The sequence below is a fragment of the Cicer arietinum genome, chromosome 7 (assembly GCF_000331145.2).
Source record: "Cicer arietinum cultivar CDC Frontier isolate Library 1 chromosome 7, Cicar.CDCFrontier_v2.0, whole genome shotgun sequence".
Lineage (NCBI taxonomy): Eukaryota > Viridiplantae > Streptophyta > Magnoliopsida > Fabales > Fabaceae > Cicer > Cicer arietinum.
Genome location: NC_021166.2, coordinates 5569296 through 5587337, shown reverse-complemented (window position 1 = coordinate 5587337; position 18042 = coordinate 5569296). Strand labels below are relative to the sequence as shown.

Here is an 18042-nt window from a genome sequence, read left to right as displayed (position 1 = left end):
ATAGAAAAGTCAGAGTTGGAGGGAAGAGGAGTTAGCAAAAGAAAAGAATAAAGTCAAAGAAAAATGTCAGGTCCGGAATGCTGCTCTAACCCGCCAATTCTGAACTCCTTCACCGGAGTTGGCCATGTTGATAATATCGGTGGCCTTCTTGCCTATCTCACCGGCTCTCCGCTTTCCACCATCGCCGTTCTCTTTGTCTCCGATATTTTTGGTATCATTTTCCACTCTTTTTTTATTATTTACCTCTTATAGTATCATGATGATCGATCATGATACATAATAAATGCACTTTTATTCAATATGACTATGGCTAATTAGGAAACAAATAAAGGTATGGACATTTATTTTGTTATGCCTTCCTATTGCAAGATTATTGAAAGAATTAAAGTCAACTCAACTCTATTGAATCAGTTAAGGTAATAACAAACTAATCTAACTCAATAAACTAAGTAAAAGGAGGAAAAACAGTTACAAGGTAAAGGAAAAAGAGAGGAAATGATTGTTTATCCAATATTTCTTAATTTAATCTTATATATATATATTCCATTGGAACTATGTTTGACTTGCCTAGCCGATGATTTCAAAAAGTCACTACTATGAAGGTTAGATCTGACACCAACGTTAATACGTCAACGCCAGTGATAATTTAAGAAAAATTGAATATAATCAATGTGTTGGTGTTGGATATGAATGCATCCAGATCATAGTTTAATAGTATTTGACTTTAATGAATATATATCTTCTATTAACTTTGCATGTTCAATTTGTCTTGTAGGATATGAATCCCCAATTATAAGGTATGATGACCAATTCTCACGTTCGCTTTCTGTTTCTAATTTAGTATATTTTGTTAATCTGCATTTAAGATGTTTGTCAAAAGGATATAATGCATTATGTTGGTTAGGAAATTATCAAATGAAAATTATTACTGTACTTAAATGTAACTGTTCCCCTGGTTTTACTGTTTGTTATGTATTGTGAAGGAAGCTTGCAGACAAGGTTGCAGCATGTGGATATTATGTCGTGGTTCCTGATTTCTTTAATGGTGATCCCTTTGATCCTGAAAATGTTGACAGGCCTTTACCTATTTGGATGAAAGACCATGAACCAGTTAGTTACTTTTTAAAGATAATATTCACATTTATAGGTGGTTTGGAGTTGTTGATTGTAAAAAAAATATTGACTTGTCTGGAAATTGTAAATTTGTAATGAATAATTTTCTGGTGCTTACATATTATATTTATAGGACAAAGGTTTTGAAGCTTCACAACCCATAATTGAAGCCTTAAAAAGTAAAGGTGTTTCTGCTATTGGAGCTGCTGGTTTTTGTTGGGGTGGTGAGTGTCTTTCACTTACTTGGTTTTCATTTCTTCCTTTGTGTATAAAGATTAATACTTATATTATAAACTCCTTTAATTAAAATAATACTTATATATTAGCTCACTGAATGCACTATGTTTGCTTCATTCTCACAGCTAAGACTGTGTGTGAACTTGGGAAATCCAGACTCACTCAGGCTATTGTGTTAGCACATCCATCATCTATCACAGTAGAGGACATCAATGGTATGAATTTTAAATGTTTGGATTATTTCTCAATTCGTACATTCCTCATTTAGGGGTGTTCCAGTACGAGTATCTTCTAAGGAAAAAAGATTACTAAAACCATGTTGCAGCTACTTGTCAATTGTCATGCTTGAGGCTCATAACTTCTTAAACAGTGTTATTGTCTACATTCTGACGTGGAGTGTTTCCCTACTAGCTATGAAACATATATACACTTATCTTGACCCTAAATTTAATCACAAATGGATTTTGACCCAAAACGTGGCTTCGAATACGAATTTTTATTCGTATGAAATTGAGATGGTATGTTTGGATGACCCAAAATTTAATTATGAGATGAATTCTTGACCCAAAATGTGGTTAACAATATGAACTATTTGTTCATATGAAATCGGGATAATATGATTGGATGACCCTAAATTTAATCATAAATGGATTTTGACCCAAAATGTGGCTAGCAATATGAACTATTTGTTCATATGAAATTGAGAAAATATGATTGGATGACTCTAAATTTAATCACAAATGGATTTTGACCTAAAATGTGGCTTCGAATATAAATTTTTATTCGTATAAAATTGAGATAGTATGTTTGGATGACTCAAAATTTAATTATGAGATGGATTCTTGACCCAATATGTAGCTAACAATATGAACTATTTGTTCATATGAAATTGGGATAATATGATTGGATTACCCTAAATTTAATCACAAATGGATTTTGACCCAAAATGTGGCTAACAATATGAATTATTTGTTCATATGAAATTGAGATGGTATGTTTGGATGACACAAAATTTAATTATGAGATGGATTCTTGACCCAAAATGTGGCTAACAATATGAATTATTTGTTCATATGAAATTGAGATAATATGATTGGATGACCCTAAATTTAATCACAAATGGATTTTGACCCAAAATGTGACTTCGAATACGAATTTTTATTCGTATGAAATTGAGATGGTATGTTTGGATGACCCAAAATTTAATTATGAGATGGATTCTTGACCGAAAATGTGGCTAACAATAAGAACTATTTGTTCATATGAAATTGAGATAATAAGATTGGATGACCCTAAATTTAGTCACAAATGGATTTTGACCCAAAATGTGGCTTCGAATACGAATTTTTATTCGTATGAAATTGAGATGGTATGTTTGGATGACCCAAAATTTAATTATGAGATGGATTCTTGACCCAAAATGTGGCTTCGAATACGAATTTTTATTCGTATGAAATTGAGATGGTATGTTTGGATGACCCCAAATTTAATTATGAGATGGATTCTTGACTCAAAATGTGGCTTACAATATGAACAATTTGTTCATATGAAATTGGGATAATATGATTGAATGACCCTAAATTTAATCACAAATGGATTTTGACCCAAAATGTGGCTTCAAATACGAATTTTTATTTGTATGAAATTGAGATAGTATGTTTGGATGACTCAAATTTTAATTATGAGATGGATTCTTGACCCAAAATGTAGCTAACAATATGAACAATTTGTTCATATGAAATTGGGATAATATGATTAGATGACCCTAAATTTAATCACAAATGGATTTTGACCCAAAATGTGGCTTCGAATACGAATTTTTATTCGTATGAAATTGAGATGGTATGTTTGGATGACCCAAAATTTAATTATGAGATGGATTCTTGACCCAAAATGTGGCTAACAATATGAATTATTTGTTCATATGAAATTGAGATGGTATGTTTGGATGACCCAAAATTTAATTATGAGATGGATTCTTGACCCAAAATGTGGCTAACAATATGAATTATTTGTTCATATGAAATTGAGATAATATGATTGGATGATCCTAAATTTAATCACAAATGGATTTTGACACAAAATGTGGTTTCGAATACGAATTTTTATTCGTATGAAATTGAGATGGTATGTTTGAATGACCCAAAATTTAATTATGAGATGGATTCTTGACCCAAAATGTGGCTAACAATATGAATTATTTGTTCATATGAAATTGAGATAATATGATTGGATGATCCTAAATTTAATCACAAATGGATTTTGACACAAAATGTGGTTTCGCATAGGAATTTTTATTCGTATGAAATTGAGATGGTAAGTTTGAATGACCCAAAATTTAATTATGAGATGGATTCTTGACCCAAAATGTGGCTAACAATATGAATTATTTGTTCATATGAAATTGAGATGGTATGTTTGGATGACCCAAAATTTAATTATGAGATGGATTCTTGACCCAAAATGTGGCTAACAATATGAATTATTTGTTCATATGAAATTGAGATAATATGATTGGATGATCCTAAATTTAATCACAAATGGATTTTGACCCAAAATGTGGTTTCGAATACGAATTTTTATTCGTATGAAATTGAGATTATGTTTGGATGACCCAAAATTTAATTATGAGATGGATTCTTGACCCAAAATGTGGCTAACAGTATGAACTATTTGTTCATATGAAATTGAGATAATATGATTGGATGATCCTAAATTTAGTCACAAATGGATTTTGACCCAAAATGTGACTTCGAATACGAATTTTTATTCGTATGAAATTGAGATGGTATGTTTGTATGACCCAAAATTTAATTATGAGATGGATTCTTGACCCAAAATGTGGCTAACAATATGAATTATTTGTTCATATGAGATTGAGATAATATGATGGGATGATCCTAAATTTAATCACAAATGGATTTTGACCCAAAACGTGACTTCCAATACGAATTTTTATTCGTATGAAATTGAGATAATATGATGGGATGATCCTAAATTTAATCACAAATGGATTTTGACCCAAAACGTGACTTCCAATACGAATTTTTATTCGTATGAAATTGAGATGGTATGTTTGTATGACCCAAAATTTAATTATGAGATGGATTCTTGACCCAAAATGTGGCTAACAATATGAATTATTTGTTCATATGAGATTAGGATGATATGATTGGATGACCCTAAATTTAATCACAAATGGATTTTGACCCAAAATGTGGCTTCGAATACGAATTTTTATTCGTATGAAATTGAGATACTATGTTTTGATGACCCAAAATTTAATTATGAGATGGATTCTTGACCCAAAATATGGCTAACAATATGAATTATTTGTTCATATGAAATTGGGATAATATGATTGGATGACCCTAAATTTAATCACAAATGGATTTTGACCCAAAATGTGGCTTCGAATACGAATTTTTATTCGTATGAAATTGAGATACTATGTTTTGATGACCCAAAATTTAATTATGAGATGGATTCTTGACCCAAAATGTGGCTTACAATATGAATTATTTGTTCATATGAAATTGGGATAATATGATTGGATGACCCTAAATTTAATCCCAAATGGATTTTGACCGAAAATGTGGCTTCAAATACGAATTTTTATTCGTATGAAATTGAGATGGTATGTTTGGATGACCCAAAATTTAATTATGAGATGGATTCTTGACCCAAAATGTGGCTTGCAATATAAATTTATATTTTTATTAATATAAAATTGAGATGGTATGTTTGGATGTTTCGAAATTTAATTATGAGATGGATTCTTGACTCAAAATGTGGCTTGAGATATGAATTTTTTTGTTCATATGAAATTGAGATAACATGATTAGATGACCCTAAAGTTAATCACAAGATGGATTCTGAACTCAAAATATGGCTTGAAATATGAGTGTTTATTCATATGAAATTAGTATTCTATAGTATGTTTGATAACTCGAAATTTAATCTTGAGATGGATTCTGGACCTTTCATGTCGCTTGCAATTTGAATTTTTAATTTATGATAGTATGTTTGGATGACTCATACTTTAATCCCGAGAGATAGATTCTTGACTCAAAATGTGGCTTGTAATATCAATTATTTTTTCGTATAAAATTGGGTTATGATTGGATGATCATATATTTAATCACGAGATGGACTCTTGACCTAAAAATGGTTTGCAATACGAATTTTCCTTCATATGAAAATGGGATGGTATGTTTGGATGCCCCAAAATTTAATTACGAGATGAATTCTTGATTCAAAATGTGTCTCGCAATGTGAGTTTTTTGTTCATATGAAAATTGCGATAATATGATTGGATGGCTGACCCTAAATTTAATTACGAGATGAATTTTTGACCAATACTTTTACTTGCAATATGAATTTTTAATTCTTATTAAATTGTGATAGTATGTTTGGATTACTCGAAATTTAATTACGAGCTGGATTATTGAATCTAAACGTGGCTTGCAATCTGAATTTTTTTGTTTATATGAAATTGAGATAACATGATTAGATGACCCTAAAGTTAATCATGAGATGGATTCTGGACTCAAAATATGGCTTGAAATATGAGTTTTTATTCATATGAAATTAGTATAGTATGTTTGGATGACCCGAAATTTAATCCTGAGATAGATTCTTGGCCTATCATGTGGCTTGCAATATGAATTTTTTATTTATGATAGTATGTTTGGATGACTCATACATTAATCACGAGAGGTGGATTGTTGACCCAAAATGTAGCTTGTAATATCAATTATTTTCCCTTATAAAACTGAATATGATTGGATGATCCTATATCTAATCAGCAGATGGATTCTTGACCCAAAAATAGTTTGCAATATGAATTTTTCTTCATACGAAAATGGGATGGTATGTTTGGATGACCCAAAATTTAATCACGAGATAAATTCTTGATTCAAAATGTGGCTCGCAATGTGAGTTTTTTGTTCATATGAAATTGGGATAATATGATTGGATGACTGACCCTAAATTTAAATACGAGATGAATTTTTGATAAAAAATTTGACTTGCAATATGAATTTTTAATTCATATTAAATTGAGATAGTATGGGTTGATGACTCGAAATTTAATTACTAGCTAGATTATTGACTCTAAATGTGGTTTGCAATATGAATTTTTTTTATTCAAATGAAATTGGGATAATATGATAGGATGACCCTAAATTTAATCATGAGATGAATTCTTGACCCTAAATGTGGTTTGTAATATAAATGCTTTTATTCATATGAAATTGAGATAGTATAATTTGATGACCCTAAATTTAATCACAAGATGTATTCTTGACCCAAAATGTACCTTTCAATATAAATTTCTTTATTCATGATAGTATGCTTGGATGACCCAAATTTTAATCACTGAAAGGATTCTTGATCCAAAATATGGCTTGCAATATGAATTATTTGTTCATATGAAACTGAGATAATATGATTTGATGACCCTAAATTTAATCGTGAGATGGATTCTCGATCCAAAATGTGGTTTGCAATATGAATTTTTATTCTTATGCCTTTAATAGTTTTTCAATATTGATTGAGCACGAGAGACAAACCTTATTGATGGTATGAAACCATTCTAGCATTATTGCTAACACTTATTACAAGAAACAAGGTAATTTTTTGTTGCTTTCAAGATGAAGTCTAATGTGAATTTTGTGTCTCAAGATGAAGAGAGAAAATGTGATAATACAAAACAATAGGGAGTGTCAAGTGATTTTATTCATGAATAGTGCAAATAGATGATGGATATCTTGAAGAAAAATATCAACAGATTTCCCATTGCAGCTGGTGCATAATACTTGATAATTATTTGAGCTCTCATTCACTTGTTTATACTTGTTTGAGTTCTCATTTAGTTGTTAATGATTCTTTTAATGTGTCTTGCCTTGGTTAATTGATTTTGGGGCAACTGGCCTTACATGTAATGACTTGAAGGCATTCAAAATCATGTCATGGAATCAAATTCCTTGTGGTGGGTGAGGTTACCAAGAGAGATCTCATATATTTTCCTAATTTCAGTGCCAATTTTTTTGATGATTATTGTGTGATTTAGAACCTCTCGCTGTAGAGGATTGGTTCGGTTAGCCTCCAACATAGTTGATATCATTAGGGTTATGGAATAGGTGATATTTTTCCTATTGCAAAAAATGCGACTTGAAGTGATAGTAGTTCTTTTAATGTTTCAATGTCTGCCCTTTGGCATTATAGGTTTTGACATGCCTCTTCTACAAAGTTAGATATGCTTCACAAATACTTTCCTATTATTGTTGTTAATAAATATTTGGTTTGTAGATTGACATTTTTTATTGAGTGGCAACAGAGCTATTAGTTATTTTTATTGTCCATTCAAATGACGGGGGGACCTTATCCCTTATTTCTTACCTTCAATTCATGCTAATAAGTACTTTTTGGTATGGTTGATGACAATACTAAATACACTTGGATTGTATTATTTAAAAAACAGATTTGAGGTAATGGGAAAAGTGGCAGACTTCATTACTATGGTAGAAAATCAGTTTGCAAGAAGGATTTAACTGTTTAGAAGTGATAATCCCATTGCGTTTCAGCGAGATGATTTGCATATGTAGAAGCAAGTGCATTGTTCATCATTTTTGTGTGTCGAAACACCTGACTAGAATGCTAGGGTGGAAAGAAAACATCAAGCACATTTTAGGAGTGGCTCGAACTCTAATGCAGCAGTCATTCTTAGCAAAATACTTGTGGACTTGTGAGGTTTCACATGTTGTATATCTCATTAACAAAATGACATTGATGATGCTGAATAAAAGTAATCCCTTCAAACTCTTACAATGTGCATTACTAGATGTTGATAGCCTATTAGCCTTAGAATTTGTTGATTTCCTTTGCTATGTTTCCAACAATTATGCATAATGAAATGTGTATCTTCTTAGGTTTCAAGATGAATAATGAAATGATGGGTTGTGTCTATGATGTCATTAGAAATAGGTTCTAAATTCTAATTTCAAGACATATTCTTTTCCTTGAGCATATTTTCCCGTACCAAAGTCCTCAATCTATTACCAACCTCAATGTGCTCACTCTTGAAATTTGTTTCCTATCCAAACCCTGCTGCCACAAACATAATCAATTCACTCCTCAATCCAAACCAGTGATTTCTTCTACACCTGTCTGGCCATATTATTATTGACAGATTCTCTTGCACCAGATTCCTTAGCAGACTTCCTAGTCTTTAACCCTACTATTTCAATAAATCCTACTGAACTAATGGTTGCTACCACATCTTCACTCTCAGATCTCCTAATCTATGCAGATGGCATTGTTGTAGTTGGTCACACCTTGATAGAAACGGTTAATGAATTTTCAAATACCCCAGGTAAGCCGGTCGAAAACGTGCATGTGACTGTTGAAAATATAGAAGCAAGTAAAGGGCGCCCATATTAGCAATAGATGTGCCTCTAGGTAATAATTTTACCATATTACTGATTGACAAGTCCATCAATAAACTTGTTTGTTTCCTATTTCATATGTACATATTGATATATCTCTAAAAAAATAGAGGTGTCGAGGTCATCAGTAATATCCTATTATAAGACCACATTTTCTTGTATAATATTTTAATTAGTTAATCCCAACATAATTAGTTACTTGAGCTTCCTGTATATATGACTTCTTTGTACACATTCATTCATTATGTTGAAGTCATACTATGATATTCAGTTTCTTCTTTTCTGGCATGAATTCTCTGATCCTATGAGTGAGAACAGAAAACACAAATCTAATTTCAAGCTTGAAAATTGCTTATTGCAAGAGGATAAAAATCGAAGGAATTAATTTGAAATTAAACTGAAATTAGTTAGTGCAGATTGTCAACTTGCTTTGATTAATAGTATATATTTATACATGTGTGACTTAGGTTTGGAGACTTGTGGCATTTCTCATTTACACTATCACAACTTTCACCCTCTACGTTCCTGGTTAGAGTTTCGTTGATCATATTAATGGCGACAAACCAAGGATATAAAGAAGCGATAATATGAGCTCTTCTAAGATTTTCTAAAATCCTATGTTTGAACATAGAGAAAGGGAGGAGGAGACTAATATTGGTGTTGCAAGAAGAAAGTTTGTTATTGGGAGGAGAATGATGAGGATAGTTCCAAGGGACAAAAAGAAGTACAGTTGGAGTGTGACCATGTGGGATCTTCTAAGCAAAAACTCTTCAATCTTTTTGAAGAAAAACTTCATGAAGGATCAGTTTGGTCAAGAGTTAGAAAGAATCAATACATCCAAAGACGGGAAAAAAATGGAAAATCGCAGCTATCCCAATTAACAAGCAACTCTATAGCATCAGCTATGTTTGTTTCACAGCTAGAGCTGCTGGAATTGCCTCTACGTATTGGTAATGCACTATATATTCATTGAAAAGTTTAAAAATTTATTCAATTGTTCATTATTGTTTTTGTTTATTTTTTCACCTTGTGGCTCATACACAACTCTCCTCATCTCTGTAGATGTCATTGTTACATTACTCGTAAGCTTTCCAAAGTTAAGAATGTGATTGATAGAAACATAGGCATAAAGGATATTGGAAAATTTTCTTGGGCTTTGATGTTTCCCATTCACCTAGTGATATCTCTTTGTCAACAGCAACACTGCCTCAATTTTCTCACAGATGAGGAAATTCTTGACAGCAAACTAGCCAGTAGCCACAACTCCCATAGAACCTGGTTCTCACTTGCATTAAGATGATTGGCCTCTCTTTTTTGATGCTGCTTTATATGGGTTTTTATTAATGAAATTCTATATGTGACCATTGCTTTGCTTGATATATCATTTCCAGCGCAATCACAATTGTTCAGTTTGGATTGGTTTCCCTGACTCATGTAGGGACAAGCAATGTAGTAGGGGCTCGCTGCTGCTGTTCGGAGTGTTGGTTAGGAGAGTCTGAGATAAGAGATAGACATAGAGGTTGAAAGAGAAACAGAGATGGGATGGGAGACCATCTCAAGGTTCCTTCTACTTGAGGTGTATTGCCCGATGGGCCCGTCGGGACGTGTCATGGTTACATGCATGGTTACACACCTGTCAGTAAGTGAATTTTCAAATACCAACAGTCAAGCTTGTCAAGAATGTGCAAGTGAGTATCGAGAAAATCAATAGACTTTTTACCGAGTGTCTTGGTTGAAAATGTGGCAGAAAATAAAGGGCACCAATATTAACAATAAATTGGTTATTAATTAGAGACTAGAAGTTGATTCAAATTGATGTCCATATCTTGAGATGGCTCTTAGTTGAGGGCAAGTAAACTTTGTAGTTACTATTTTGGATCGGAGTCAAGTTACAGTGTTCAGAAATTTAGGTCAAATCTTAGTCTTCAATTGAATGCAAATATTTGGTTTTGCGTTCATCTCTGTATGTGTTATGTTTCATCAGATTGGTGTTGTCCAGCTATTTATAAAGGTACCGAAATCTCTACTTAGTTTTATTGATTTGATTTCTAGCTGTGATATGCAATGACAAGCTCTACATCTTTCATTTTATAAGTACACTTCTTATTATAGTAAGTTTAATAAAACCTAGAATAGATGCTTTTGGGTGTGTCTATGTGTGGATGTAATAGAATTCATCTATTTTGTAGTGATTTTTGCTTGTTCCTAGTATTTTGGATCGATTTTCTTGCTTGTTTGTTATTTTTGTTGTAATATTTGGTTGTTTCGTGTTCCCCACATTTTGTTTGTGTTGCTTCTTCTAATGAGATTTATTAACCTCAAGCCACATATTGTGATCGTTGATAATGTAAATCTCTGCATCTTTAATTAATTCTTGTGCGACTGCTCACCAACGCTTTTCTGTTTCTGTTTCAAACTGAAGCTGAGTCAAGTCCTTTCAGGAAAGCGTGCAATGGAAACAGGTGATATATAGACCACTCTGACCAGTCTCCTTGCTGGTGTTCAAGTCTCTGGCTTTGGGCTACTTCTTGTTTCTTCCCAAGTTGATCATGATCCTCTATGAGATCTTCTGGTAATTTTTATCTTAATCCACTTAACTTTATCTTCATTTTTGTTAAGTGGAGTGAGAAAACTGTCTCACTGCTTTCAGTTAGTTTGGTAATGAATTTTTGGACAAAATTATTCAAGGGGTTAGCTTAGCATACATCATAGTTTGGAAAAAGGGCTGCAGTTATCAGAATGTGTGCAATTATCATATGTTATCCAATATTTACCAACCAGACATCTAAACTTGTTGGTTTTTTTTCCATATGATCACTACTGCAAAATAAAAATCTGATGAGATGACATTCTACCTAACTGAACAGTTTCAACATCAGACATCTCATGTTAATTTTGTTTCTCATTTGTGCCAACTCCAATATTGTTCTCTCTATATCAAACTTCATCTCCTTTATAGTTGAATCATTATCATTTTCATTTTTCAATTTACCATTCTGATTGATCTCTTCACTGTACATATTATTGTTTGACCTAGCTGGGGAATCATTAGATTTTCTATGAGAAGAAACATATTGTGATATTGCCTGTAGTTTTGCCTCAACAAGTGAAGCTGTTGTTCCATTCAATGAAATGGCTACATGCTTTTAGTCTGAAAAGTTTAACTCAGCACATTCTCCTTGGTAGATATGCTCCTGTGTCTAGTTTCTTATTTAGCTGTCCATTTTTTTGTTCTCTTCATGAAGTTGGTGTGCTTTGTGTCCACTTTTGGTTCTTGATTTTGTGTAAAATCTTTGCTTCTGGTATTTGAAATGTTGCTACCTATCACATTTCTTCAATAGTTTCACAACTTTAGGTCCCTTTTATTCTCATTGTTGAAGTTTTCATGTCCAGTTGATGTGTGGTGTTATTCTAGTGGCAGAGTTGCTTATATGTTTGTTTTATATGTGAGGTCTACCTTTGAACTCAAATTTATTGGTTCCTTTAGTTATGTATTTATTGGATCTCCCAACATTATGCTTTTGATTTATGAATATATTAAGAAAACTCTGCATTATGAGACTTGTTGTAATAAGAACAAGTAATGTTTCCAAGGGTTGTGCTACTATGTTTGCTAGTCTTACAATTTCTACTTTAATTCCCATGTGATGTGTGTGGTGTTTAAAATTAGGATATAAATAAACCAGAATTATTTGTATTTAAATTTGTTGTGTCATGAGGATGAATATGAGGATCATCATATTGAACAAGAGCAATTACGTACGTGGTTTGAATATCATATTTACACCTAAAACCTTAATGCATTAGGTATGAAGGCCCTTTCACTTATATGATATTCAACAATCGCTTTTCTATCTGATATGTAACTCTTACACTTAATTTACTAACAAAATTAAGTATAGTTCCAGCTGGCTATTTAAAATTGTGATTTTTGCCTCTATTTTTAAAATTAGGATGTGTTGTGTCCTTTTCTTTGGCCCTATTGATGTTTGTTTTAGTTGCATACATGGTTTGTGTCTTTTATGATATGGGTGGAATGTCTATGATGCATAAATATGAATTCGGTATTGGTACAAGTACGGTCAGTATTGGTACACTTACACTAATAAAAATCTGAGAGTTCATCCTAATAGGCTCCAAGACTTGTTTAGTTTTTCATAGGATCTTCTTAGTTTTCCAAGACAACTAAAATAATCTGAAATGAGAATTTCATTAATTTAGAGGGTAGACTAGTCTTAGTTTCTAAGAAAATTGTGAGACTCAATTTAGTCTTTGAAAAATAAAATTCAACTTTTAGTTAAAAATATTAGGACAAATAAGTTTCTACCAGAACAAAATCTCCATCTCTTTATTATTATTTCGATGATAAATGAACTGATAAGGAAGAAAATAAAAAAGAAAGAATGTAGAAGAATTTAAAAGGAGTCCAGAGTGTGATGACTTTTTGATTTGATAGAAAGAAAATGAAAGGAAATTGGTTTGATGGAGGAAATTGGTTCTCAGAGCACTTATTGAGAAAAATATATAATGGGGAGGATGCATTGTTTTGACATGATATGTGAGTGGATGGTTGACCTTTAAAGACTAGGTTTAGTAGATTGTTTGGTATGGTTAATGATAAAAATGTAATCGTGGCAAATACGTATAGGTTAGGGGGCAAGTTGGTGGGCTTAGGTGGAATTGACGACATAGCTTGTTTGATTGGGAGCTAGAGTTATTGGCGGACTGTGTTGCATTGTTTGCTTCTGTTCATGTGCAGGTTAAGGACAATGACTCGTGGGAGTAGAACAAATCTCACTCAAGACTATATTATGTAAAAGAGGCGTATCAATGTTTGATGCAGAATGTGGGAGATGAGTTTGTTACTTTTCAGAGTTTTGTGGAAATCAAGAAATCATATTATTTTTTGTCGAGAGTCTTTTGATGGTGTCATTGTGCAATGGAGCAAATTAAAGTGCTTAATTGGTGTTGGCTAAAATACAAAATATCAAAATTTGTGTTATAAAAAACATATACTCCTTATTTTGTCATCAGACAAAAAGAGTTGAGCAATAGAAGTAAATTGTACACAAAAAGATGTATTATAACTAACTAAAGATAACATTTGCATTAAACCAAAGGTTTGGATTGGCCAATCTAACTAAGATCAGTCTTTAGGTATTATGATTCTTGGTTGTATGTTCCATGAACGCCTTAGTGTTAGCTTACAGTCAATTAAAATCTTCCTTCTTTACAAACTAAGATGGGTTAAAAACAAGTGCATAAGGAATAACAGAAGGGCCTTAATGAAGGTAACTCAACTTATAGAATAATCACAAGAAACTTCAATGGTGTCAAGAGGCAACCACTGGTTGTTCCAAATGCATGTAGTTATAGTGGAAAGTTATCTTTACTCGATGAACCTTCTGATGTAGCAGTCAATTGCTTTTTAGTCTGGTCTCAATGAGCTTTCTAAAAATGCAAGACCCGAAGATAAAAGATCTCAACAATATGTCTGAAAGCACTAAAGTTTTGAGCTGCCGAATGAATGTCATGCTCCATGTTATCCCTAATCCAGGTTGTGACAAAAGAAAGAACATTGTCCCACTGATTGGAGACTTCATCAAGATCCAAACTCTGAACATTTGTATTCCTAATTTTGTTAATTTTAGCAGTGAAATAAGTGATGAATGAGTCATGTTTTGGGAATTCAAAGAGTAAAAAGGGAATAAAGTGGGCTAGGTCTAGGGGTATGGAAGTATTAGATTCATATTGAGGTTGGGTTGATTTAGAAGCATGTTAGTCATTTGAGGATGTTTCTAAGACTAAATCATTTACAACTTGAGTTTTTATTTCAATCGTTGTGTGGATAGGATCCATAAGCATAGGTGAGTGGGGGTCAAATGCAGGTATGGATGAGATATGTGAGGTTTGACTGATTGTTTGTGGATGGTTAATGTGGAAAGTTGATGGTGTGGAGGTTGGAAATTCAGTATTAAGGGGATAAAGATTTAATCTATATGTCCTTAAGGTACCAAAGTTTTCTGATATGATTGCATCAAATATCTCATATGAGGTGCCCGTATTTGAATTAGAGTTGGAGAAAATAGTAAAGTTATGTGAGGTTGTTTTGTTTGAGGGTGTAGATGGGGGTGGAGGTATAGCTAGTTCAAGTTCAACCATGCCATTACCATAATATTAGCAAAGGAATGAACAGGCTCATAAATGGAATTTACCTTTTCTCTCTTCGTCAAGATAGGGTTTGCTTCTTCCTTATTGGCATTTAGATCATCATCTTCTTCCATTATCACAGTAAATACCTTGACTGCTATTTTTCTTTTCTTCTCAAACCCTTGGGATGCTCTTGGCAGAGGGAAGCAGATTGGATACATCTATTGACTAGAGTGGTATATCCTTATATACTCTGCTATAACCTCTTCAATATCTTCCTCAAAGGTTGGTGCATACGAATCTCCAACCAGGAAAGGAATGTCTTGAGACCACTAGACTATCCTAAAAATCTCTTGACTTTAGTCCTTTGCTTTATCAAGTATGTCGCGGCTTAAAATTTTGAGTGTTTCTCGAATTCAATAGAGTCGCCACCAAAGTTTATTTTAAAATAGAGAAAAAATTGGGAAACTCTTAAAAAAAATGGTCTATCAAACCAAAATTTTTATTCGGGAGTCAAGTATGCGTTGGGAAGATATTAACACCCTACGACATCCGTTAAAATACGGTTACCTATAATTAATTGTGTAAAATTAATATTAACTTATATAAATTTATTAGAATTATTTTTAATTGGTCTGCCAAAATTTAGGTACTACAGCCGCATCTATTTAATCATATTTATTAATTGGTGCGTAGATTGATAAAAATATAAATGATCGTCTTCGAATTGGTTAGCGAGGCATAGATCAACAGTAAGGAAAATGATCGTCTTTGGATTGATTACCTATTCATAGATTGACATGAATGAAAGAAATGATCGTATTCAGACTGATTACTGATGTGTAGATCTATAAGAATGTAAATGGTCGTATTCAGATTGGTCAACATATATCATTCTGACGCTTTGAAAGGTTTTGTGAATGTCACAAATAGGAATCTTTTGTGAATTTGGTACCCGGTTTTTCCAACAAACCATCATGCTTTCTCTTTTTTCCTTCACAAATTTTTTTTCTGCCTTTTTGCCTTAACTGACAAAGGGGGAGAAAAATTATAACTTGCTTATGAATGTTGCATAATTTTGACACTCTGATGACTGATAATGAATTATTAAAATGCTCTGATTTTGTTAAAAAACATGTGTACTGTTATGCTGTGATATGATACTCTGATTTTATGATCTGATAATGGTACATATGATGCTATGAAATGTTGTTAATATTATGTCTTGAAATGCTCAACTCAAGTTAAAATTGTATGATTGTCACTTATGCAAAAAAAGGGAGATTGTTGGACTTTAGTCCTCTTAATCCTAATTTTGACATAATTAACAAACATACAATGTTCATACATCATATGATAAATCTAACATTTTAACTGAGCAAGATTTCAGGAACAACAACTCAACCCTACATACTTGAGACAAATTGCTTGGAACTCAAGAAATCAACAAAAGTTGAAAATCCACTGAGTAAATCGATTAGGAAATCGATTTCGTTAAAGGGTTGTAAGGAAACATACTGTTTGTGGTTACACAATCGATTAGGCAATCGACTGGCACAATTAGAAATAAAAATTGCGCAAGTCAGTGGCAACCTGTTTTACAGGCTAATCGATTGTGCACATCTCAAAGTAAAAATTGATTGAACCAAATCAATTGGAAAATCGATTGGGTAAGTCACAGGGACAATCCATTTACAAGCTAATCGATTGGCAAATCGATTGCTTAAATAATATTTCAAAAGTAACATGACATGTGACAAACACAATCGATTGGACAATCTATTGTGAGAATTTCAATCATGTTAAGTTTGGTATCAATCGATTGGAAAATCGATTGAACTAAACAACAGGTAAGAACTTTTCAGAAAAATACTACCAAATCGATTGGCACTCCGATTAACATGAAATTAACTGAGTCACTGTTTTAAACACAATCAATTGGCAAATCGATTGAAATAAATATTTTGAAACCACTGTGAACTCTCAATTTGTGGCCAAATCGATTATGTGTATTTGTGAATCGATTATGTGACTTAGTAAATCGATTAAGTAATCGATTGGTGTGACTTTATTATTGGAACAAAACACCTGACATCGATTATGCAATCGATTCATATAAGTCTGCACATAATTTACTGAAAAGTGTTTTTAAAAGAATCGATTGGGAAATCGATTAGTTTATGTAGTTTCAAGATTCAAGAAAAACAAGACTTGCGATAATCGATTGGCAAATCGATTAGGCCTGTTTTATCACTTTAATGAATCGATTGATAAATCGATTTATTAGTTGTTTTTCAGAAACTATATAAACAGTTTTCAATCATTCTCTCAATAACACATCAGAATACTTTTGAACACTTGAATATACTTCAGAACACATGAAAAACATTTTGATGACATTCTGATATTGCTTTTTCAGATCAAGACCAAAAGATTATCCATAATCATTAAGAGAGCTGAAAAAGTATTCTTGAGAGAAAAGACAATGTTCTCATAAACAATGAATGAACAACCAGATTCGTGTGAGATACATTGATCAAGATTGAAGACACATTCTGTACTTCTTTTATTTTGTTTGTAACAAATACTCTGCAAAGAAACGACTGCGAAAAATCCAGCTAGAAACTGGTGGCGATCTTCTTGGGTGAGAGGCCTCATCAAGAAGGAGTTGTACTTGATTTTGTGTGAGTCTGCCGAGTGACTGCAAGGATCAAGGGGTTAAGCAATAGGAAAGAGATTGAGTTAGATAGATAGGTTTCGAGGAAACTGGACAATCAGTAAACAAGTCTCAATTCTTTCTATTGGAGAAAAAGCTGAAATCCAGTTGGATTGTCAGGACTGGATGTAGGTTGTCTTATTGACAACTGAACCAGGATAAACCTTGGTGCATTCTATCCCTTATCCTTTTACTCTTAATTGTTAATCTTGTATGTCGCATTATAATTCCGCTGTGTGTATGAATCTGAATAAATCTTGCATCGTATGATTGTATGTTCGATCTTAATTGTATGCTAGACGTATTCGATTTTCTATATTGCTTTAATTTGTTAAAGACTGATATATTCTGATTATTTCGAGGTCATAATAATCAACA

The 18042-nt window shown here is 32.6% G+C and overlaps 1 protein-coding gene across 2 annotated transcripts; it reads left to right on the top strand.

Moving 5' to 3' along the window:
* On the top strand, positions 1-11785 carry LOC101493569 (endo-1,3;1,4-beta-D-glucanase). 2 transcript variants are annotated; one of them, XM_004508300.4, is made up of 8 exons: positions 6-211; positions 776-797; positions 984-1110; positions 1247-1337; positions 1476-1565; positions 9266-9748; positions 9861-10809; positions 11221-11785. In XM_004508300.4, exons 1-6 carry the CDS (start codon positions 64-66, stop codon positions 9340-9342), a joined length of 555 nt encoding a protein of 184 aa, XP_004508357.1. In that variant the 5' UTR covers positions 6-63; the 3' UTR covers positions 9343-9748; positions 9861-10809; positions 11221-11785. The 2 variants fall into 2 exon arrangements, with proteins under 2 accessions (XP_027192244.1, XP_004508357.1); XM_027336443.2 differs by lacking the exon at positions 776-797 and having other exon boundaries at positions 1-211; positions 984-1045.
* The last annotated feature ends 6257 nt before the right edge of the window (positions 11786-18042 follow it).

Coding starts and splice junctions, on each gene's coding strand:
- LOC101493569 (XM_004508300.4), top strand. CDS start 64: ATGTCAGGTCCGGAATGCTGCTCTAACCCGCCAATTCTGAACTCCTTC. Junction 212..775: donor CTTTGTCTCCGATATTTTTG/GTATCATTTTCC, acceptor TTTGTCTTGTAG/GATATGAATCCCCAATTATA. Junction 1,338..1,475: donor TGCTGGTTTTTGTTGGGGTG/GTGAGTGTCTTT, acceptor TCATTCTCACAG/CTAAGACTGTGTGTGAACTT.